Source organism: Argopecten irradians, chromosome 15, assembly GCF_041381155.1.
Source record: "Argopecten irradians isolate NY chromosome 15, Ai_NY, whole genome shotgun sequence".
NCBI lineage: Eukaryota > Metazoa > Mollusca > Bivalvia > Pectinida > Pectinidae > Argopecten > Argopecten irradians.
The window spans coordinates 3,095,033-3,121,182 of NC_091148.1; the positions used below are offsets into that span (position 1 = coordinate 3,095,033).

Genomic DNA, 26,150 nt, shown 5'->3' on the forward strand with positions numbered 1-26,150 from the left:
TATAGACTTTAATATCCTTTGTTGTTTTTCTCTTTTTATTTTGGCGCTGGAAGTAAGTTTGCGGTAGACTCTTCTCAAATCCTTTTCAGTCACTGAAACTAAACAATATCGCATGAAAACTTTTATTCGTGACACCCTATAAAAATGACTCGAAAACATTCATATTTTTCGTTCACATGTAATTTTTATTTTAGATTAAAACATATTTAAATTGAAACAAAATGCGAACGGTGATTTAAAATTGATTCATCTACTGTAAACCAACTTTCATTCGCGTTTGATTTGTTTTCGCGAATTTCGCAATCGGAGTAAATTCGCGAAGGTTTCTTTCCGCGAATTAATATCATATCATATATATTGATAAGAATTATCATTCAATTATTAAATCTGCGAATTTTAATCTTCGCGAACTTGTTTTGAAATGAAAATCGCGAAATTTAAACGTCGCGAAATACAATTGGTTTACAGTAATATTGTTTCTTGTGTGAAAGTAAGGTGCTGATAAAATAAAATTCATAACTCTATCGTGTAAAATGTAGTAAGATTGACTGGGATAAGTGTTTAAACTCCCCTAAATCTCTTATGCGGTGATACCACAAACTAATTGAAATTCATTTTGCCGAGGTCACTAATCATATAAACCCTCCTGACCTAGTACAGTATATACTTTCACTATCTGACACACAGGAGAAACCCCTGTCATTGCCTGTCTAGTTGTAGGGGCGAATGTGTTCTTTATCGCTAAATAAAGTAAAGCTCCTAATAAAAATTGTAAATCTTACCTTCCAGAGACTCAATAATGGAATAAGGGTATCAGATACAGTGGAAAAGGAAAGACAAACCAGGGGGAAACAACACTTGTAAATGTCCGTTTCTATATAGCTCTTTTTAGGGTCATACTTTCGCGCGGTTTCCTTTATAGCAAATATTTCGTGGTTAACTGAGCCATGCAATTCCTAAATTAATCTAATTAATACTAATGTCGTTAGTAAGTTAAGGATTTTCCAAATATTTCGCTGGCCTTTAGAGTTATCGGAATTTCAGTGAAAGCGTGAATATAGCAAAAATAAATCCTACGCGAAATTTTAACGTTATACAGTAGATGTTACATGAGCAATCGTATTAATTAACATTCTGTGATATATTGAAGACCTTAGCAGTCATGGGAAATGACATACGCAATTTTATCATCTAACGATTTCAAAAACCTTCCAAATTGTCATTGTATTCAATATTCAATGTTTTTCACTTAGAAATGCAAACTGTGCTTTTGTAATTTGACAACAACGGGACATCTACTGCAGTCAAATTTTAAAAAAAAATCCGGTAAAATATCAATATAATATGATGCCGATATTCATAACTATGGTGTTCGGTTTGGCGAATATTGATATCAAGGACCTTTTATTTGGAGATAATATCTAAAATGAAGGTCAAATCTTTCGTTACTTGAATTTACGAACATAATATCTGTAATAATTTAATTATTCAGCTATTGTGTATATTCTATTTTCAAAACGGTAATATATGTTTGTGATTTTTGGTGGGAATAATAGCTATTTGTTTAGGATCTTATCCACAATGACGTCCTTTCGTCAATGTTTAAATGTTCGTGGAGAGACCTAGCCGGCTCGACTCGATCCGACTGTAGTGATTGTATTGATAACAATACATAGCTTTATCTCGAGTATGTATTAAAACTCCCCGTTAAGTACTCAAAGTACTCATGTTTTCATACCATAATAAAGCCACTTGACTGCTTTGAATAAGTAAATAGAATATTCGAGAAATCAGTTTTAGTGTTTATGACAATGCGTAAATCACTAAACGTTGAATATTTTATATCAGTTTTGATTTGGATTATGTTGCTATAGAGATTATAGCCATGATGACCGTTGGTCAGTTCAAGCTACGATGTAAGAGGACAATGCTCATACAGACTCTAATTGAAGAGCATATCATAAAGAGATTTATAATACAGTGTCTATTCTCCACACATCCCGGCGTCAAAGACAGGCAGAGTTATTAACATATGACATCCGACAAGTTGGAATCCTTTGCGTTCGGTAACTCGATATCTCTCGGGTTAATCAAACTTGATGTAGCTGACTTCCCAGACTTTCCCAGAGAGAAAAGTCAATTGTGAGCGGCATGATTAATAGAAAGTCTGATTCCATGGTTTTCTGGGTTAATCAAAACCACACATATAAGTCGTATCGTCATGTTTGCCAAAATGCCGGCTTGAAAATTGCTTTTTATGGTAGATCAATCCTGCCCCTATAAATAGGAAAAAAATATATATGAGTATCATATTCAGGCTCCGTTTCGTACAAATACTTTGAATTGCTTTTCATTACGATTTGGTCTTAATTAAGCTTCCTGGATTTAATTAAGTTTCCTGAATAATGAAACCTCTAGTTACATTTATATTTATAGTCAAACTTGTCTATAGAGACTATCCTTTGGACAAGGGAGTGTTGGTATCTATAGCCAAGTGGTCATTATACACGGGTGATAAATAGCCATTCGGGAGCCTAAAACGGTCTCAATAAGCAGGTGGTCTTTAAGACAGGTTTCACTGTAGAAGTGTTATGCATTTACAATTCAATTTACCACCGCAGAAACTCGAACAGGGTTGACGTCGCCAAACAGAAGCTCTGGTACGTATTGGAAAAAAAGTCCTGGCCATGAAATCGATGGTTTATCCTTAACAACCGTGTTATCGAACACTGACATCTTAGCAACAAAGACTGTTGTCTTCAAATCCATAAAGAGTTCTATAAACAAAATGTTGAAAATCCATCTGATGCTGAATGGTCATACATCTGTTTATGTTTAGAAGAAAGTATTTTTTTTACTTTTACAGTATTTGGTTACGTAGTATAGCTACTAACGAATTCGGTCGATAAATATAAACTTTATGAGTTGAAGTGCATGTACTTAAAACAATAATGTAAGTATTATACCCATAAGAAATATTAGAAATAAGAAAAAAATTAATATTACATCAAAATAGAAAAAAAGTAAATAAATGTGTAAATGAATCATAAATAAACAAAAATTGTATTAGGGAAGATGAGAATTTGGAGATCCTACGGCATAAACATCACAATTATCAATTATAAAAATATGTATAGGAAATATGCTCTCATCAGATTAACTATTTATTTGAAATACAGTAACTAAAATAATAATAATAACAAAACAAGTATTTAAATCTGTAATTTCAAATTCGACCTCAGAAGGCTATCAGTACATATAATATTATAATGCTAGATATCTTACTCAGAGAAAGTTTACATATAAGTAATATTTCGAGATCAACTTTGCCCCATACGGACTCAGCATGAACTTAAAATCCCAAATAATGATTAAGTCAATACACAAAGCACTGCCAATACACAATATTATAAGTAAACTACCTAAATCTCAATAACCCGGTAAACTATATATAATACACCTCATATACCCATGTTTACTTTCACACGGCGAGTCGCCTTTGAAACCACGTGATTCTAATCAAACTGACCTACCAAAAACCAAACTGTTATTGTAAACAGAAATTAGGAGCACGTCCGTCGACTTCAAGTATCATAGATACTCGGTCTAAATAATATTAGGTCGAGTCTAAAGTTCTCATGTGAAGAATTGCGTTCAGGCCTAAGTGCTTCATCTTAAATGCATTTCTAGTGGCATAAATCCCAGCATTATATTGTGGATAAGAACGGAGTTATAAAACTGAAGTAGTTATATTCTTTATTAAATATTGAATGTGTAATTTAAAAGTATGTATACGGAAGGTCGATTTCAGATTTAGTTTGACGTATAGAAATATAGAATACCTTTGTCACTAAATGTATGTCATGAATTTGTTTCTAAGAAGGTTCATGTTAAAAATACCTCTGTACATAATTATAATAATACATATGCAACTGTCTTTTCTGAAAAGATTCTGCTGAAATATGCAATTATAATATTCAACTTTCTGGGGAACAACGGCTGTGAATTCTAATTGAAGGAGTCGTCACTAGGGAACTAATACAAACACAATGATAATGGTGAGTCGTCATAGCAACAGTTTTACAAGAATCGCTCTCTGCGGTAACAACACAAGATAATCGGTCACCATGGAAACATACCAAAAGGTGTCGTCCCTTATGGAATCGGGCGTATTGGACTTATCTTTAATTTATGCTCTTGAGAAATTATCAATTTCGATTATTGATAATTTCTGACACATCAGTTTGTACTATACACGGGGACATAGTGCACACAGTTCGAGTTGACCTTGTTCAAAATAAACATCGTTACACTCATTTCGTAAATCATTAGTCTTATAAGAAGTTAGTCTTTTAAGTAGAATGAAATTAAAGCAGTTTTTGGCAGTTTTACTTTGCCCTACTTGGCACAAATACTTTGCTCGAAGGTCTGTATACATACATGTGCGTCATAACCAGATTTATATTATGAATCTGGATTTTGAGAAAAGTTCATTGCTACTTGATAGGATTATGAAATTATACCGTGACGAAGGTCTATCGTAATTACATAGGCCTACTTTTAAAAAAGAGTTCACTGCTATTGAAAAAATATTATATAAGTTGTGAGCATTTACTCATAAGTATACAGGAGTTATCCTTCTTGTACAAATGTATGTAAACATCATTCTTGTAATGTTGGTACGAACTATTTTAGAGTACATCTCTCACTGCCTATGGTATGAATGATTTGTATACTGTTCTAACACACTCTTTATTTCTCATAATATAAAAGATATTAACATTAAAGTAAAAGAATAATTTTCTGTAGTGATCTATTAGTTTACAAATTGGGTGTAAAGCAGTTCATGCGCATTAATGTGCCTTGTTTACTATAATTACTTATCTTCTGCGTGAATGTGCATGCATTCGTTTTCTAAATGCATGTCCCGTTGACCGATAACAGTAATGATTACTATTAGCTATGCTATAGATTTAACGAGTAGAGTATCATGTTGATTCGTTATGGCAATGGATTAGGTCTTACTAAGTTAAACAAAAGTTACTTAAAAACCGATTATGTATTGACATTTCACTCCTAAACATGACATAATCATTCAATTTTGCTTGTAACGAGCATTTCCATTGGCTTAAAAATTACCTTACCAATCCTTAAAGGAAATAATGGCATTGCCGTTAGTAACGCCGCTTCTGGCTGATATAACGGCGTAATGATTTCATAGAAAAAAGAGTTCCAATATGAATTTAGAACTTGGAATAGATTATTTTTAGTTAATTGAATTATTTTATTTAGAGTACACTCAATTTTTTGTGTTATATCGCCATAACATAAAAAAAATATATTCAAGTTATTCCTTAAAGATGCTCCATCGCTGACAAATGGTATTTTTTCACTATGAAAAACAGCAGCAGACGACTTAGTATTTTTCTTCAGTTACAACAGTTACTTACTTAACACCATTACCACCATTGAAAAGTTTGAGCTTCTGATTTTACTTCAAGTTAAATATATGAAAAATAATTAATTTCATCCCGAAAAAATTCCGTGGTACTATATCCTATATGGAATGAAGTACTGCTTACACATGCACCAAATGCAAAATAAATTATTTCATATTATTTTTCGTGTTAATTAGACATAAATATACACTACTAAACACCAAATGAGGAATATCATTTATGCTCTGTCGGCGGTGGAGCATCTTTAAATAACATGTAAGGGTTGTATAAATGACGACAATGTTGAATATGGTGATTTATATTACTTGTTCCATGTTTAATGATCTCACCAAAAAATCTATAATGTCAGAATACTTCAAGAGTAAATTGTTACTTTGTGTTAGTTTCAATGATTTTATGAAAAATACTTGAAACGTTTGATATAAACTTTCGACTACTAAAGAAATAATGGATGCAACTCTGAGAAACCAAAAAAGCCCTATTCGATAAGGTATATTTGGTTTGGTTTGTTTATTTTTACCTCCTATTAACAGCCAGGGTCATGTAAGGACGTGCCAGGACGTGGTGGAGGAATGCTGGGGTACCCGGAGAAAAACCACCGGCCAGCGGTAAGTACCTGGCAACTGCCCCACATGGGATTCGAACCCGCTTCCCAGAGGTGGAGGGCTTTTGGTAATATGTCGGGACATCTTAACCACTCGGCCACCGCAGCCCCTAGATAAGGTATATAGTTATATATTATTAGTGTAGAAAACGTTCATGGTGATTTAGATTGAATCCAGTTCAAGATAGAGTCATGGCCTTTACATGTGAAACACGTTAAACAATATTTTTCATTAACACTTGTAATGTAACATTGTAACTTCGTACAGTGGCTGGGAAAAGACATGAAAGATTCATAATTTAATAGTCATTTATTTTTGTAAAATTGTAACATTGACGGATGAGGGTTACTTTACAAAACAAAAATACCCGAACAACATCATTACACATTACGATTAAAAAGAAGAATAAAGGGAGATAAATCCCATATATACATGAACAAGACATTGACATTTATCACGAGTTGTGTATCAATTTGGAATAATCTTTAATTGTTTGCATTTTCATCAAATATCAGTTAAATGAATCATAAATTGACGTTGTAATTTTACGCGTGTAGTACTTTCCAATGTCACAACAGATGCACAGGCGCGGCAATATAAACGCTGGGGAAGTTGAGATCGATTCATATTTGTGACTGAAACGATATCCGCAATTGACCTAAGAACATACCCCGAGTATCTCCTCTGGGGTAATAAGTGTTACTCTGTAGATAAAACTACTTTTAACCTCAAAGTTGGCTGAAATGTGTTCAGTTGGATTAGAATTTCCTGACGGATATGGTTTACAAAAATGTAAAGCTACTAGTTTTCTTCATAAAGGTAAATGTTCTGTTTATGAAATAAGTAATGTACTTATTTGCAGCAATTACATTTTTCAAAAATTGATTTTGAACAAGTGAAATAACGAATGAATTCGCCCGTTAACAATACGTCGTAACAACCCTGTCAAAGATATGTAGAAAATGTCATTACGGTTATCATCCACAAAATATGTTCATCAACAATATTTCGTTTTATATGTGACCTGTTCCTCCTATCAAAACAGATATACCATTGTACGGTATACGGATCTGACCAATGATATGGTAATCATTACAATACAATTACAATTGCAATACATACATTCCTTTGTTTTGGATTTCTATGGGTGATTCAAAGCGTAAGATATGATTACTTATATTGAAAAGTACAAAAAGAGGATGGGCAAAGTCATCCAGTGTGATTTTATATGACTTGTAATTTTAATTGAACACAAAAATAATTGCGAAATTAAAAAGAAGCAAAAGACTCGTTAATAAATAAATTTTATAAACAAGCACAATATGGGATGAAATAATGTTCATATATAATTAAAAACAAATCCAAGTACATGGCAAATTAACGAAATGAAGGAATAAAGTCGTAAATGAGGTCAAAGACCGGATGACCTTCTAACCGACTCATTGACCTATTGGAAAATTTTAATCTTGTGGTGGAAGAATTGTTAGAAAGGTGTCAAAGTTCATAAACTGTTTCATCTTTATTGGGGTTTCAGTTTTACTTGATTGTAGTCGGTAACATGTATTTCAATTAGGTATTGTGTTTTGTTTCCTTTTTTGTAAATAAGGAATTTTGTATCGTAGGTAATTGATATTTTGTACAGGGAGAATAATTACACGACATTAAATGTTAAGACTATACCTACAAATCTCTTTTATAGTCCTCTTTACATCTGCATCCATGACTAAATTTAACGCCGAAATGTTACATGCACAAATTATGCAAAAAATTCGTAAAACAACGAGAAAAAAGGAATGACTTGGCACTCGTTTAGTTATAGAAAATGACTGATTGGGCACATTTCTCAACATTGATAACATTAAATTCTATGAAAGAAATGATTTTGTAACATTTATAAAATCAAATATATACGAATACGATTATTCTCCTTTTTCCAAAGACTACCGTGATCTGCTACCTCTAGTTTTCGTCCACCTCAAATTTCTGACACGTGTAACACAAGCACGAAATAGGACGTAGTCAAAACACAACTCGATTGTCAAAAGCAACATATTATAATGAATTCTCCAAAAGCATCAATAATCAATGTGGACCATGTCATAAAAATATCATCGAAATAAATGTTATCGAAACATGTCTTTAAAACAACAAATAAATTTACTCCAAATCACAGAAGTAACTAACATAGTCCTGTACCATGACATTCTTCTCTACATGATGATCACACGGGAACGACGTCAAACAATTTGAAAGGAAGTAAGGACAGTTAAAGATGAGAGACGAAAGCAGTGCGGAACAAACAGGTTGGGTAGGGATATAATCGATGCCTCTGGCTCATCATTCGAGGATCTGAAACAAACAATTTAAGCTTAGGATATTAAATTATGGTTTATTGAAATATCATAAATGTATCTTTTACGTAATGATTCTTCGCACACACTACACAACTGAAAAGTATGAATATATGTGCATTTTTAGAAATTTGATAACATCCATGTGCACAACACACGAACCGACAGCTGTTTTAGATGTTCTGGCAAAAGTAAATAAACACACCATTTATTAGTATTCCTGTTGAAACACATTATTCATCCTCAGTATTAGTTTTAAATATTGATTGTATTGTTAAAATACGACATCGATAAATTAGGCTTGGAAATCGGATGAAGATTTACAGAAATCGTGAGTGAATTTCTACCACTGAACATCGCTGCATTATTCATGGTATCTATCACATATCCTGATAGTGTCTCAGATACATTCTGCTAATAAAAGACAATTTTCGAAAGGGTTGGATGCCTGTTACAAACGATATTCCCGAATGACTGAAATTTTAAGTTAATTATCTAGTATTATTACAATAAGACATGGGATTTGGATAAGAAATAAACATTTACAAAAGAATATTTCTATGAATATTTAATAGCTAACAAATCATATGAAAAACATTTACAATGTTGTATTTTATTAATATTCATAATTGTCAGAAATGTATCAGATTCCACGTAACATTTTACATAGGAATCATACATGTATATCAATGATCCGAACTCATTCATACGCCGGTATACATTGAAAATGTCTTTTTAGAAATTTTCAACCGTAATACCAAACATTTGTAAATTATACAATGTTAACAGAGATAGTTAACGCTAATTGGAATGATATTAAGATGATTAGTGTATTGACCACCTTAAAAAGTTATAGTTTCAATAGAATCCTTGAAGTTGTAAGGGTTTTGAATTGTCATCAAATGTTTATCATATTCATGACGACGCATGCGCACTGTATTCACTCATCCGAGACTTGTCAACAGAGATGATAAATGCGACCTGAATGACATCTTCAAAACGATCTTACGAACCGAAACAAAATGGCGTATCACTTTAAGTCCCAACATGTGTATCTATCTGACCTTCCATGTTTAATTGTTTGCTGAAGTATGGTAAGGGTGATCTAATCTGTATCCGTTGGAAGTAAACAAAGGGGTTCCGAGTGTCAATTAAGCATCTGATTGACACTGATAGAGATAAGATGTGACGCTTGACAGGTATACCTATTATCGAAGACATCCTCATAAGTTATTTTTTAGATAAAAGTTATGTACTTTGTATACAATGTTCTGAGTTTTAGTATAAAGGTCAAATCCTATTTCAAAATTCTGTCAGGGATACGAATTCGTTTTCTAAGTATCATCTTCATGATAAGTGTGTTCTGTCTAAGTGACATGCGTTTTTACGACATAGAATGAAAGTAATGATATAAAAAACAGACATGCCATTTCATTTTTTTATGAAACAGTAACGTTGAATTAAAATAAACAAGTACATGTATTATAGGCGTCTAGTGAAAAATGAGTTTTGAGTTCAAGGTGATCTGGTTAATTATAAATCGGTTTGCTCATGATCTGCTACTGCAATAGCTTTATAACAGATAGGATAAAATACTGTAAAAAAATTATAGTATAATGCCAAGTGAATTGGATGCAAGACTTACCGAACAGCTTATCTCCGTATATTAAGTACATTGGGTATGTGTGAATTCATATTACCATTTTTGTGAAGTGAATAAGTTGTCGATTTCTCATCCTTTATGTATTATCATTTTGTAATCTACAAAGGTCTACGCCCTGACTAATATGGATACAATGAGTTCGACCCCATCTCTATAATATATACGCCGTGCCTAATCAAAGATCTGGTCAGCCTATTTAAATAAATGGTCACCATATAATTTATATTTTTGGCTTTGATGTTGTAATGGTGTTATGCTGTTCAAAGTTCAATCTAATTAAAATTAGATTTCATTATCTTACGGAGTAGAATTACATTTTTATCAGATTATTCAAAGATGGTATTCTCTCGGTGTTATAATACAAACCTTATACTTTATGGCAATTATATATCTAGTGTTCACGACAACCATTTTTTCTCTTTGGATTTAATTTCGTAAATGATATAGTTTAAAGGATCTATTGTTCTTACTTGGTGAGTATTTTGTGAATTTTTATCGTCCACAATATTCGCGAAATTTAAACTAACCGTCAAAATGATCTGTTGATTTCGGCTGATTAACGATACTGGAATAAAATCACTAAAAACTGATTATTTAAGGATTTATACAAACCAATATTAGATTCGTTTTGTTGGTTAATGCTGCTTACCGTCCTATCAAGGTGATAGAAGGAAACAGTCTTCCCTGTCTACAATGTGTCGTGTGTACTATGTGAGGTTTCGGTATAGGACATCTGGCTTATTTATAGCCGTATCTCGCTGAAATATACTCTGAAAGATACTGAACACCATAGTTCAACTGACAACATTATACTAAAAACAGGGAAACTAGCTGTCTGATCCTATTCATGCCGAATGTTAAACAAGAGCAGAAACAGTCATGCTATATACGTGTAAGAAGACAGAGCTCAAAATATTCTTCACAAGGGCGAACGTCCATTTTAAGCGGAAAAGCGACGCAATACTAATGAAACTGAAATCCTTCCGCATTGCACGAAGGAATCTTTTAGCCAGTCTGAGATCGTAATCACCTAACAACAAGTGGTCGACATTTCTCACAAAAAAGTATAATTAGTAGAAACATGGGCTAGACCATTTTATCCACTCGGCCATGTCAATACAACCCTTTTGTATATTAATTAACGTGGGTATGTTGCTACACAGAAATGCATAACTATTAATTGAGAAAAGAAAATCATTAGTCTCATCATACAGTGGAGTTGCAATACAAACCCAATGGCTAAATGATGAAAACTTTTCATAACTGATAGAAGTAATCCTTATTACCCTCTCTGGATCTAAATAAAATTTTGGAACTAAAGGGAAATAGTTTGCATTTCCGACATTATATTGCACAAACATACGGTGAAATATCATCTTTGCTTGGTAAATAATAAAATCTCCGATAAAAGAGCACGTGTATAGTAATATGTATAAGCGTTTTAATTGTTTGTTAAATCAGTTTACGAATTGTTTTAACGTTTATAAATTGTGCAAAAGATTTTTTTTAAAATATATGATCAATTTGATCATTATATGCATATAACAGATTTATCTGACCTTGCGCGTAGGTATTGAATACGACGTCATCTTTTTGCGAGCGTGACGTCATACTTTAAAGAGAAATCGACTCGAGATTCGCTATCAAAATTATTACGTCGTAATGAATACCTACCCGCATGGGAGGTAACTCTATCACATGCAAAGACGGAATAAATCAATATTCATTTTATTTATTCCATTCTCTCATTGTTCAGCCACTTGTGTGACCTATTTATCATGTAATAAGTTAAATTCGTCTTACGTGGCGACACAACACAGGAAATCCAATAGGCAAAATGGCCATATAAATCACTCATTGGCACTTTTCGGCAATTAAAATTTCGCTACAAATTTAATATTGAGAATCAAATAATTTTAATTTGATGAAACCAGTGTCGATACAATGAAATACTAACCATAGTTGAAACTAGCATAAAAAGAAACCAAAGTTATTAATATTAGACTGTAATATAAAATGTAAAAAACATGTGAACCACACACGTTACAGGAAAGGGTATTATGACTGCTGTAGGATTTGATAAGGTATTCGCGTACATGCTTTTCATGATAACAGCTCGGACGGTAAATATACCGGCAGATGTAATAATAATATTAATTCATACACTTGTTGGATACATTAATCTAGGTTAAGGCAAAAAAACTAATATCACCCCCTAGGTTGACTGATATTATAACAGATTTCCTAACATTTTTTCATGTTTTTTTTCTTTCTTTCGTAATACATCGAATTATCACACTTTTGTCTTTGATAATGAACGTTTTGCCCATGCGATATTAGTGTTGTCCGTGCCGTCATATCAGCGCCCGGGCTGATATCACATTATGACGTCATAATTTGATATCAGCCCGGGCTGATATCAGTTAATATCAGTTATCAGCCCGGGCTGATATCAGTTATCGGCCCGGGCTGATATCAGTTATCGGCCCGGGCTGATATCACGTCATCCGGGGTTTTCACTCCGGATTTTAGAGTTGCCGCTTTGATTCAGTTTCCTACAGACGATAAGTTGAATAACGGATACAATTTTCAATTTCAAAATAGTTCTCGGATAAACGTATTGAGAAAGATATCAGAAATCAGAAATAGTCTGTTTCATGATGATTTTACTGGAGATATTGTCTTAAGTAAGATCAGGTTGAAATGAGTTTTGTCCACAGTGCCGAAAACTAAGCATCGCAATTCACATAATTATAACACGAAAAGAATGTATTCGGTATAAATGAAATCAACGACATGCGTTTGTCAACAAGAAGAGACACAGGAATAAATTAGACAGTTTAATACGTGTAGTTTAATTTTCCCGTCGAATTCATAATTCATGTCCGTTGTAAAACTGATAATTCTGAAATGAACCCGCTTTGCCGGAATTTGTTGAACATTATCATTTTTTAAGTGATAGTTAGCCTTCAATAGGATCTTGTTAATTTTGCTTAAAATATATGTTTCACTTCGTTCATTTAACCGGGGATTATGTATTTGTTAAAAACATACACATGTACATGTAATGAAGTTTTTCCACTGTTTCAATATTAAATTGGCCTATTATGACCAGAGGAATATCGGTCGATCAATACATTTTAATACATGTTTTTAAATTGTTAAAATTTTTTTCTCTTTTTTTTTTTCAAAATGTGTGATAAAAAGGTTATGATATGTCAATTTTGATATCGCACCCTTTATCAGCCCTTGACCTGATATCAGCCCTCGGGCCTGCGGCCCTTGGGCTGATATGGCGGTCTCGGGCTGATAAAGGGTGCGATATCAAAATTGTCATATAATGACGTCACTTTTCTCTTTTGTTATATAACTAAAGGCAAAGAAGGCGATAATTCAATCGGCGTAAAGTGGGAGACCGGTACACATCCTCCCCTGATAACCTTTGATGTTAAAGCATCTCGCTAATGAACTCCGGAACTTTCTGTTTATTTGTCCAAAAGGCCGGGAGGGGTGAAAGGGCTAACACAACCTGAACTCTTAGTCTGGTGCAGGGATCTCAGAGATCTTACGTAGAACAAACATCACACAGAAGTGTATTTGATTGAGTGCGATTGTACGTGGATAACAGTGAAGGATACGTAACAAAGGTTAACAAGTCCGCCATTACCCCCTCCCCTTTCCTGCTCAGCTGAATATGTGTTCAACGTTTATGAACAAGCACATGTATTTATATAAAGATAAACTCGGTACTGTGATTAAGCTATCAATATAAAGACTGCATGTTTTTGCCATTTAATATATGTTGTGTTATGAAATTTGGGAGACTGAGGAATATTTATGTGTTTCTGTTGCAATGACGTGAATCTTACTTCGAGGCCAATTCACTGCCAAAATACTTTGACCAGTTGAGAGCGAATGATGTAAGCGGGTCCAATTTTCACCCGACTCCATATTCAATCATTGTCGGGATTTTTCTTTACTTTCAGATAATTCCGGATCATTCTCTTTCTCTCATATTTCCAAAATGGCTGGAGTAAGTGAATCCCCTAAGAGTCTGGTGGCGCTGTTGATGATAGCGGTGGGATTCGTACTCAACACTATCGGGTTTGCGGCCCCGTACTGGGTATCCTCGGCCCTGGGGTCACGCTATGGTCTATGGATGTATTGTGATTTCCTCAACAACTGTCATCAATGGGATTCGAATGGTATAAGTAGGTATACTTAACTTATATAGACACATCGCTGCTGACACCGTAGAAATACAATCACAGGGGTCTGAGAATTTGTTACAGTTTATATATCAATTTGGACCCACCAGAGTACCCATAGACCATTTTAAGACGTTCAAGGGATATCAATTTGGACCCACCTGAGTGCCCATAGACCATTTTAAGACGTTTCAGGGGTGGGGGGGGATCGGGGGGGGGGTGTCTAGATAAAAAAGTCGGTACATATTATATACAACTTTAGAAGACGAATTTTACAGATTTTTAATGATCGGTAAAATCATATTCTACATAGCACATAATATGCTAATTCTGCCTATTTTTGATTTAGATTTCTAAATGTTTAAGTTTAAAAATGATCCATGGACGCTCTGGTGGACCAAATTACAGTGGCTGATTTTTGCCATTTCGTCTTTACGCCCCGAAAAGACCAAAATCAAACATCTTAATTATCGTTTTTTCGTCTTTTTGCCCCGAAAAGACGAAAATTAACAAACCTTAAATTTCGTCTTTTAACATCTGAAAGGTGAAAAGTCGAAAAGGTGAAAAGTCAAACCGAAAAGGTGAAAAGTCAAACACGAAAAGGTGAAAAGTCAAACACGAAAAGGTGAAAAGTCAAACACGAAAAGGTGAAAAGGTCAAACACGAAAAGTCAAAACGAAAGGTGAAAAGTCAAACACGAAAAGGTGAAAAGTCAAACACGAAAAGGTGAAAAGTCAAACACGAAAAGGTGAACGTGATTCACACTAATTCTATTTTCAGTTTTACGCTTTCAAAAATCTCGTCTTTTCAAAACAAAATGCAAAATTATGTTTACTCATGGTGTCGTTTCGTTATGTTGCCGTGAAAAGCCGATAGTTAAGTATCTGACCACAGCCTCAGCACTCACGCCTGTTAAACTAACCACTAGCCATAACAGACATTCTGAACCAAGAAATCTTAGATTGTACTGGTATTGAGTTCTCGATTCCAGCGTTCTTTAGTGAGAGAAATTCCTGTTCTCTAATGATACCGACTTCTCAGTTATGATAATTGACCTATATTGGCTAACTGTGCTGACTAACAAGATGCACGTGAGTCTAACATTCTCGCGTGCAGCTCACGTGAATTTACGAGTGATAACTATATCATAGACAGGCGGAACAAGCAACAAGCGGTGATTACAAGTCACAAGGTTTTAACATTACAAGTGTAAATGCTTCTACTTTTTGACAATATCTTAACTGTAGTTTACGAAGCAATGAGTCGGTTTGACAATACAATCGGCAACAAAAATTATATATGTATATGTCAACGTCATTGTTTTATTTGAATCAATCGAAACTCTCAACATTTTTCCTCTCTATGTAATATAAGCAGAAAGATATCTGTTAACGTCGTAGTTCCCTCATGTCCGGACTGTTTTATCATTTTCCCCTCGGTTATTTATAAAAATATCTATTTTGAGAAAATCTTGTCGATAAAATTCCACTCTACGAGCAAATTATTATCATAATCAGAATCCTTCCTTTCTGCATCCTTGATACTCCAGGGGTTACTATAACTGGCATTATATCCACCCCTGAATTGTCTAAGAACATGTAATCTAGTCCTTTGATGTACATCAAAAGAACCGTATAACGATACACTGTGGTTGACTGTTCCATTTTACTATGATATAGTCCAGGGGTGGATATAACGTCAGTTATAGTAACCCCTGAGGTATCGAGGATGTCCTTTCTGAAATAATCTTGATCCATCATTTTTGTCCCACACAGCAACATGTAACGTCATCTGATTTACTAATAAAGAGGAAATATAGGTCATGGAACCACTCACGATCATGACATTCATAAAATCCCACATGTGATCATTCGTTCTATTGGTCGCAGCGCGATATACAGAGATCAAAGGGGAATAACTCTTGTATCGTTTTACAAATCATATGCGCTCCCAGGGGTACCACAGAGAGTGTTTGAATGTCATTGATGCACTGCTTTGATCTCTGGTATCAATACTTATTTCTGATAATTAAATTACATTTAATGTTATTTAGCCTCTATATAATAGACATTTCGCTATAGTTATTATTGATAATGAAAGATTCTAGTGTATTCGACACAAACTTTTGAGACTTTTGGCTCAGTAGATACATAGTACACTTCTATATATGTTTAATACTATAACACACATATAAATTAACATTATTAAAATACACATATTATCACTGCATTGTTTGATAAGAAGATCTGGCAACATTCCATTACGGTCAAGATCAAAATGCTGCTGCCAGAATCTTGATTGGTGACGAAATAGTTTCAAAAAGTTAGCAGAATTATTTTCGTGAACGTAGTCATCTCGTCCAAAGATCACAACAAACAAACTGTATATGTATACTGGGATGAAATGACGTTTTCAAATAATGTAACAATGTACAGAAAATTTCAATCAGATTGCTTATATAGAGGTGTACCTATATCTATAGAGCCAAACGCCCGTGACTCCACAATCACCCTCGGGGACCATCGAGTCATCGCTTTATCGTTTGTGACGATGTTTGCAGCCTGACGGTCAATGTACCTGTGATTCTTAATGAATCGCAGACTGCAAATATGAATACCAAATAATTTCTTTATTTTATTTCATGACAATGACTGTTTATAGGACGTTAACTAATCAAACAAACAAACATAAATTGATTGCAAATTTTTGTAACTAATGATTTTGTCCCACTGAGTGACCCTTGGCTTGTTTTCGATTTTTTAATCGATCAGTTTCTGAATCAAATTTTGTAAAACCTTTAAAATATATATATTGTATCTGCGATTAACTCGTTATCTCGAAAAGGCAGTCAGTGGAACGAACAGAGTATCGGTAACACCTACTTTCTTTCGAACATGCACGTGTACAAAACACATGAAAAGAAAACATCAGTAAACAAAACTTATGCAACAGACACACATATTCATTAAAGGTGTATGCCATTGTATGTCCGTTTAAAAGTCAGGATTAATCAAGAACGTGGCAGGTCTAGAACGGCGAGTCAAAACAAATTATCCGGAAAAAAATCGACTTACAGTCAGCATCTGCCAACCGCTCTGGATGGGTTTCAAACTCGCCACCCAAAAGTTGAGGTCTACTGTTATAACGTCGGAGAACCTTAACCACTCAATCATACAATAAGTCATGATATTAAAATAATGTGTTCTCAAACATACATTGTTACAAAAAAATAAAATAAAATAAAATGTAATATTTCATTTTTACTCTTTTACAGCTTTCGCCAAATTCGACCAAGTTAGAGCGTTCGAAGGACTAGGATTCGTTGGGACGCTTGTAGTATTGTTTTTCACTGTACTATACATATGCGTGCCAAAAGTTGCCGGGAACAAGATTCTTGGGATTCTGGATGTGCTTGTCTGTTTAGCCTCATGTAAGACAAACTCCCTTTTTTATCATGTAATAAAAATAACTACAGTGCTTTCCACGAAAATAATAAGTAAACTATAACTATAAATACTTTAAAGTCCTGATCGCTGCGATGTAATGTTCTCATTTAAAGTCCAAATGTGAATATATTTCTCCCTAATATATATCAACCAGTTTCCGCCATATTTTTTTTTCGAAATCACATTATATAAATAGAATAAATACATCAAAGTAATAATCGTGATTTTAGATAATAGACATTTTGTCGACTAACAATTGAAAACTGTATAAAATAGCTATTTTCGTTACCCGATCTGACTTGCCACTGTCGCAATTGTCTTGTCAATATCAGTGTTTTTTTTTTTATTTACGCCTGTCTATGATTATTTATTTCACATTTTGGGTTTTAACATCATCAAAACATAAACAGCTATGTCATATGACTTTTTTTACTTTATCTTTTAATCCTTATTGATTTTGTTTTCTGTGTTCTATTTCTCAGCTGGAGCTATTTTGATCGGGGTGGTAATATTTGGGACGGAACACAACGACCTCGGCTGGGCCTTTGCTCTATCAACGACAGGAGGGGCGCTGTTTGCTTTGGCGGGAATTCTGCTCATATTTGCCATGTGCCGGAAGTAGACTATTTATAGACCGGAAGTAGCCTATTTTAGGACCGGGAGTACAATCTCTGTCGACAGAAAAAGTGTGAGGTAACGAAGATGACACAGAAAAAGAAAACATTAACGTCTCGGACAGATATAATATAATTTTCGTGTACTCTACTTTTCATATGAGTATATAAGACTAATTCGGAAAGAATCATACTAGTGGCCTTAGTGGGAAGCACTTTGCTTGGCCGAACATTTAAATATTTGCAAGTATCTCAAATTACTTTTAGATTACTTATTTCTAATTTTTAAACATTTGAAATTAATCTTTTACAAATGAAAATATTAATCTGATTAAAATACCGATCCGTATTATAACTACGTTTGACAAGAGGATCTGACAACATCCCGTTAGGGGTCACGTTCTGGTGACCTTTGGAAATGGCCAATCAAATTGCTGCTGCCAGAATCTTGACTGGGGACGAAACTGTTTGAAAAAGCTGTCTGACAGTTTTCATGTACGTAGCCATCTCGCCCAAAGAGCACACTAAAGCTAAATTTGTAAGTAAACAGGGGCGAAATGTCGTTAACAATTGACACAGCAAGGTGTCGAAATGCATTTAATCTGAAGTACAGATAATATAAAGGTCATTCGAACATGACTCCATATGGGATGGTGTCAGATCCTCTATTGAACGGAGTGGGCATAAGGATTTGTATTTTAATCAGAGTGGTGAAAATATCAATAACTATTGATGTGCAATTTTTACAAGTGCAATTACTATCATACAGCAACAACTAGTTTGATGAAAATACTTTGTATATTAATCTAAACTTTATTTTGAAAAGTGCCTTCTGCTAGTTCTAAATTCATTTTATATTATTCATTCCAATTTGCGATAATGCTTTGGAAATATTTGTCTTATATAAAAATATTTAAGCGTGAAATATCATATTATTTATCATTTCGATATATGCATGGTATAGCAAGAAACGTATCGAAATTAAGGTTTCATTGAGAATTGTTTCTTCGAGATATGTAGAATGTTGAGATCTCATGACAGGAGTTGAGATGAGGAATGAAAGTCGGTGATTGAGGGTGTGTGTGACGAAAAACACTGTACATTATATATCCTAATGAGAATATGAGCAAGTTCGATGTTTTTTGGAAGAATGTGATGAAAATTGAATTGCACGCTAAACAAAAATGAGTACCATAATAATTCATCTTGGTGGTAAAATGTAGGCCGTGCGAATTTAAAAATTAGATTATAATCACATAAACTAAAAACAAAAATTGGGAGGTATAATAACAAAGAACGAGAATTTGTTCATGTTGTAATAGTGGCTATATTAATGATGAATTTCATTTTATTATTAAATGTGATAAGGTTTTTTGAATTAAGAAAACGATTTACTAAGAAATATTATTATGTAAGGCTTAGCATGTTTAAATGTTAAGAACTTATGGAATCAGAAAACAAAAAGGAACTGTTATGATAACAGGGACAGAAATTTAATTATAAGTGTAAGTGTATACTAGGAATTTCCTCTACACTATATGCTAGCCAACAAGTGGATGGGTGAGAGAGTTTGTTTTTGTTCACATCTGTACTACATGTTTGTATATATATATCTATGTAAGTTTAAACTCAAAATACAAATGACTTGAAGTAATAAAGAACTTGAACTTGTGAAGATAACTTATAAAAATTTCCCTCATATTAGAAACTAAGGTTATTTTAATTGTTACACAAACAGTAGCATTTTATGTGTGACATTTCGAGTACCGGTACGGTGCATGTACACTAATTCACTGTCATCTTCTCCCGCGTAGAGATAATTTGTCGATTTTGTTTTGTTTAAAACTACAAGGTATGAGTTATATTCTTTTTGTTTGTTGCCGTCACATAGGGTCAAACTCATAATTATTTCAGAAATAGTTATAACTAAATTCAGATACTCTTCCACATTCAAGGTAAAATATCTGTTTCCGTCAGCAATAAAATTCCAAACCTACTTCATATAAGAACTTTCATCCGAAATTTCATGTTTTCTACCACCGACTCAGAAAGGAAGGTTTTATTATTCTATTACATTGTAATATACACAAAAGTTTTCATCGATGTCATGTCATCAGTTTTTTTATTGAAACTTTACTGAAGCCAAATGGGCATTACCGCGATATGAACAATTGGACATGATGGTGTTTTTATTCTCGATGTTGATTATTTACAGAGTTAAAGAAACTACATACACGTTAACATATATATATGTGATGATTTGATATATATATGTATATATGATAATAAAAAAAGGATGATTGATTCTTGGTGTTTATTCTTATTTGTTAAAATTCAAGGAAGTTAAAAAGAGAAAAGACAGATTCTAAATGTAGTCGCCTTTCACTATCATGCACTAGCAGCAGGTACAAATATTTTAACTCCTTACTTTTTTATACGTCATATTGGGCACTCTATCGGTAAGCATTTGTGTAACTTTGTTGTAATCGGTGTTACGAAAACAAGGAAAGATTAGAAGTGAAGATGTTGCCGTTTTGATGGTGCTATCTCACTGATTTATGCCGCCGAAGACATCAAGCAACACACCCCACCCGGTCACATTATACTGACAACGGGCGAACCAGTCGCCCCACTCCCTGTATGCTGAGCGCTAAACAGGAGCAGAAACTTTCACTATTATAGACTTTGGTGTGTCTCAGCCAAGGGACATAACCCAGAGCCTTCCTCACAGGGGCTAGAGGAAAGATAAAGTCAGCTGAAAGAGGAGAAAAAATGTGATCCTAAATTTTGTCGCCTTTTACGATCATGCAATAGCAGGTGCAATTCTAACGCCCTGGGTACAACATAAATACACCGCAGTCTCCCAAAACACTGTCCTCGCACAACTTACACGCAACACACCGCATACATGGGAGGCCGTCCTTACATGACCATAGCTGTAAATAGGACGTTAATTTATCAAACAAAGTGTTTTGAACCAATGTTTCGTCCGAGAAGTGGTCCTAAGAATACCTGAACGATCCTCAACAAAATGTGATGTTCTATATACTTAAATATTTCATTTTGTAATCAAAACTAGATTAAGGAATCTAAGGATTGATTTTTTTCAAGAATTACGACGTAATCTCTTGAGATGTCCATAATAACTACGTTAGTAGTGTCGCAAAAGAGAAAATATAGATGCCAAAGAAGGCAGCAATATATAGAGTGTGTTAACTTAGTCAAGGGTTGAAAACCGATCCAACAGAGAGAATATGGATATCGTCAATGACATTGAAACTGTTTTACTAACAGGAGCTAATGAGGATACACGTGTGATACCCGAGTCGGTCAAAGAAATTTACAGCACCAACATTTCCATGGAGGACTGGATATTCAGCTGCGTTTTTACCCAGTTTCTTCACTGGAAAGGTGAAATGGGTTAACAATGTTGACACTGTAACCCAGTTCATGTCCGAAAGTGAATCGCTTAGGCGATTTGTGTCCGAGGTCGATAGGGACAATTTATCAACCCCAGGATATTCTAGTGAATATAGATAGTGTAAGTGATCACCGTGATAGTGATGTTCATGCTGGAGCCTCAAAGTAGAGTCAGGCATCAAGCATTTTGGAGGCAGCATCATGATAACGAAGCTTAAAAGTCTTGCTACCAAACACAGCGGTAATATGTTCTTGGAATATGCCAGCAAGTTATGAGCAAATGAATGTAGAACTACATGGCAAACAAAGATCTCAGAATTTTTGAAACTTTAATAGTGTAATTTATTATACCTCAAGCGAGAATCCAGCATTCTGATTGTTCGAGAGATATTTGGTATTTTACACGTTGTTTGTTTGATTAATTAACGTCCTATTAACAGCTATGGTCATGTAAGGACGGCCTCCCATGTATGCGGTGTGCTGCGTGTTTGTTGTGCGAGGTGCGTGTTTTGGGAGACTGCGGTATATTCATGTTGTGTCTTCTTGTATAGTGAACTGTTGCCCTTTTTATAGTGCTATATCACTGAAGCATACCGCCGAAGACACCAAGCAACACACCCCACCCGGTCACATTATACTGACATCGGGCAAACCAGTCGTCCCACTTCCGCTATGCTGAGCGCTAAGCAGAAGCAGAAACTACCACTTTTATAGACTTTGGTGTGTCTCGGCCAGGGGACAGAACCCAGAGCCTTCCTCACAGGGACGAACACTCAACTCAAGGCCAAAAGTGAGGCGGTGCCAAGGGAGGCATTAGGAAAGATAAAGTCAGTTAGGAAGAAGAGAAAAGATAAGATCCTAAATTTAGTCGCCTTTTACGATCATGCAATAGGGGCAGCAGGTACAATTCTAACGCCCTACCTGTAGGGCCCCTGAGAGGGGAGGATCCTCCTACATGTCATGCATGTGATTCTCCTCTCGCAGTGGAGCATGTTTTATTGCATTGTATTGATTTTAAACACATACGAGATAAGTATTATGATGTCTCAACAAAATGTGAACGTTTTCTCATCTGATCTTATATTCATATCAATGTAACACTCATCGTTTCATCAACATTGTGCATGAGTTTTCTCATGTGTTGTAACCAAATCTATTTTATCCTATGTTTTTCAAGTTCAAAGTAAATATGTAATTTGAATGGGAAAGTTCAAATTTCGATTGCATTTACTGGAGGCATGGGTTTGTGGCCCAAATTTGGTTTCAATATTTACATTAACTCAATGTGATTTAAAGAATTTTCTATACAAAATTGAAAAGACAACAAAATCTCAAGTTTTTTTTCAATAGATTCTTCTTTATCTTTTGATAATACAGACATTTAAAAGAACTTCATAGTTTGGTAACCAAACTGGTTCATTTAAATACAAGGTCAATTTTTCCGCGCGGACTAACATGGTGTCAGTAAAAAGGACTCGCATTCATGTATATGGATATTAATACATCAAGTCCTGGCTTCATTTATTGACTCATAATGCAGATCACGGGTAGTATTAGAGTAATGGAAGTCTCTGTGGCAAAATAATAATATCGTAAAATACGATTATGTACCAGAGAAAATGATATTTGAGAAAGATGGAAGTGAACCGACAGTAATGTTTTGTTGACAGTGTTCTGGAAGTTATGTGTTATATATATTTGTTCTCCCTTTTTTATGAAAAGAAAAAAAAAAAAAAAAAAAAAAAAAAAAGTTATTATTGTTAATCAATGTTCTAAATGATGTTTTAAGTTCTAGAATATATGTATTAATACACATCATATAATACAGTGTAGGTATGTACAATGATCTACGAATAATATAGTGTCCTCCATATGTTATAATCGGGCTAAGCATCCCAACCCTGGCGACACGTCGGTGAATTCAAAATGGTATTCGTGTTGAAGAAAAATATATTTCGAATTATAAGGTATTTCAGCAAAAATGATTCGAGTAAAAATTTTAAAACGACTTTGATATTTTATGTAGAGTCGCAAAAGTAAAATAGCGTACCGTTAAAACTACCTTGATCCTCACTTTCGAAACAATTCAATTCAAATTCAATTACATTTTATTGTTTAATTGCTATAATTCGGTTCGTCCTATGCATCCCAGCGTTGTCCGTATTACCGACGGTTGGTTGATTATCACTGCGCCACGCTTGGTTGATTATCACTGCGCCACGCTTGGTTGATTATCACTGCGCCACGCTGCAAAATGTGAAAATCAACTAACGCGCGGTAATGAAGTTAATTAGGCTGTATATAACTTACGGGCGTGCGGGGTGATATCTCTACACGTGCAGACGTTATCAAAACAGGATTTCTCTGTGGTGTGTTCGTCACATACAATATGGCTACACATATCAGCTACTGTACAATTTTCTGGTCGGACAAACCCTGTATAAAAAGAAATCAATTAGATGAAGAATAACACTGCTTCATAAAAATATATATCTATGCGAAGATATGTTTGTATGTGATGCAATTCTCCCGCCCAACAAATCCCGGATAAAAATTAATTTAGATGACCGTAAAATTTCACCGCAAAAACATAATTTTACCCAATAACGGTAGGGCATTAGAATTGTACCTGCTCAGTGCTGCCCCAATAACATGATCGTAAAAGGCAACTAAATTTAGGATATTTTCTCTTCTTTCGAAATGGTCTTTCCTAAAGTCTCCCTTGTCTCAATTTTGGCCTTCGGTTGAGCGCTCGCCCCTGTGAGGTAGGCTCTGGGTTCTGTCCCCTACCCAAAACACTCCAAAAGTATATAAAAGTTGGAAGTTTATGCTCCAGCGTACAGGAATTAGGGCGAACAGTTCGCCCGTTTTCAGTATAATGTGATCGGTGGGTGGGTGTGCATGATTGATCTATAAAAGGGTGTCTTCAGCGGTATGCATGATTCAGTGATAAAGCATACATGCGAGGCCGTCCATACATGACACTGGCTGTTAATATGATGTTAATTTGTAAACCAAACCAAACCAAATATATGATACAATTCTCCCGCTGAATACATCATGGATAAAATAAATAATTTAAAAGACCATAAGATTTCACTGACTTATAAAACCATATATGTAAATATGTATTTTCAGGTTTTGTACATAATCACATGTACTTTAATCATAATATATCGGGTCCTTTAAAGTTACTCTGTACACAGAATCAATCAAACTTAAGAGGACACGACTATAAACTACAGATTCTTATAGCTACTTTCTTACCGATAATTGTCAAAGCACAGAACAGCAACGGCCACATTTTCATGTTGAAATTTGCGTTAGCTTATCTTAGTTCTAGTTGCTCTTTCAAGGGTGATTGTCCGGTTTATGTCTTGTGAAGATAAGACGGAATGTAGTGGTCTAAATACAGTCACATGTCATGTGAAAGATAGATAATAAAAGTCACGCACTATTCCATACAGCCGTGTCACGATTGCAATCTTCAAATTGAACAATGTATTGATATCTAAATACAAAACCTGATACTATTAGAATTGATTTGCTTTCATGTCGTGACTGATTTGCTAATCTAAAAAAAATGAATGAAGAGTATGTAAAGTAATAAAAACACAAATACACTGTCTCTATCTACTTGACAGGTGTCCATTTCGCCCCTGTGAGGAAGGTTCTGAGTTCTGTCCCCTGGCCGAGACACACCAAAGTCTATAAAAGTGGTAGTTTCTGCTCCTGCTTAGTGCTCAGCATACAGGGAGTAGGACGACTGGTTCGCCCGTTGTCAGTATAATGTGACCGGGTGGGGTGTGTTGCTTGGTGTCATCGGCGACATGCGTCAGTGATATAACGCTATGAAAAAATAAAAATAAAAATTTACACTATACAAGAAGACACAACACGAATATACAGCAGTCTCCCAAAACACACGCCACTTACTTCATACACTCAACACACTGCTTACATGGGAGGCCGTGCTAATGAACACGACCCTGGCTGTTAATAGGACGTTAATTAATCAAACAATTTAAAAAAAAATACGAATTTTTATGCTTATCAGACAGCTAAGAAAACTATTGCTTTAGTTTGTCGTGTGTATGGTCAAAACAGTGAAATTCCGGTATTAATCACAATCTACGACAAATTACCATATTTAATTCATATACATATAATAGTTAAAAATCAAGCACACAACCATATTCATTTTATAACAGTTTAAACTTTGGTATGTATTCCTATTTCTAATAATCTATATTAGAAAAATTGTTTGCTTTTCACCAGAGCAGATCCTTAAATTGCATTGATCTGCATATGAAAATAATACTGTGATAAGCCGATTCTATAGTTTAGTTATTTATAGCTCGTCGGTAAACATTCAAGTGGACAT

General features: G+C 34.5%; 1 protein-coding gene across 1 annotated transcript; it reads left to right on the plus strand.

Moving 5' to 3' along the window:
- The first annotated feature begins 13,559 nt into the window (after window positions 1–13,559).
- On the plus strand, window positions 13,560–20,606 carry LOC138308484 (uncharacterized). Its single transcript, XM_069249481.1, has 4 exons — window positions 13,560–13,725; window positions 14,065–14,289; window positions 17,561–17,716; window positions 18,215–20,606. The coding sequence occupies exons 2-4, from the start codon at window positions 14,103–14,105 to the stop codon at window positions 18,352–18,354; spliced, it is 483 nt and encodes a 160-aa protein (XP_069105582.1). The 5' UTR covers window positions 13,560–13,725; window positions 14,065–14,102; the 3' UTR covers window positions 18,355–20,606.
- The last annotated feature ends 5,544 nt before the right edge of the window (window positions 20,607–26,150 follow it).

Excerpts from the sequence above, each read along its gene's own strand:
- LOC138308484 (XM_069249481.1), top strand. The coding sequence starts at position 14,103 with ATGGCTGGAGTAAGTGAATCCCCTAAGAGTCTGGTGGCGCTGTTGATG. Across the intron at positions 14,290-17,560 it reads ATGGGATTCGAATGGTATAA|CTTTCGCCAAATTCGACCAA; the intron begins GTAGGTATACTT and ends ACTCTTTTACAG. Across the intron at positions 17,717-18,214 it reads GCTTGTCTGTTTAGCCTCAT|CTGGAGCTATTTTGATCGGG; the intron begins GTAAGACAAACT and ends TCTATTTCTCAG.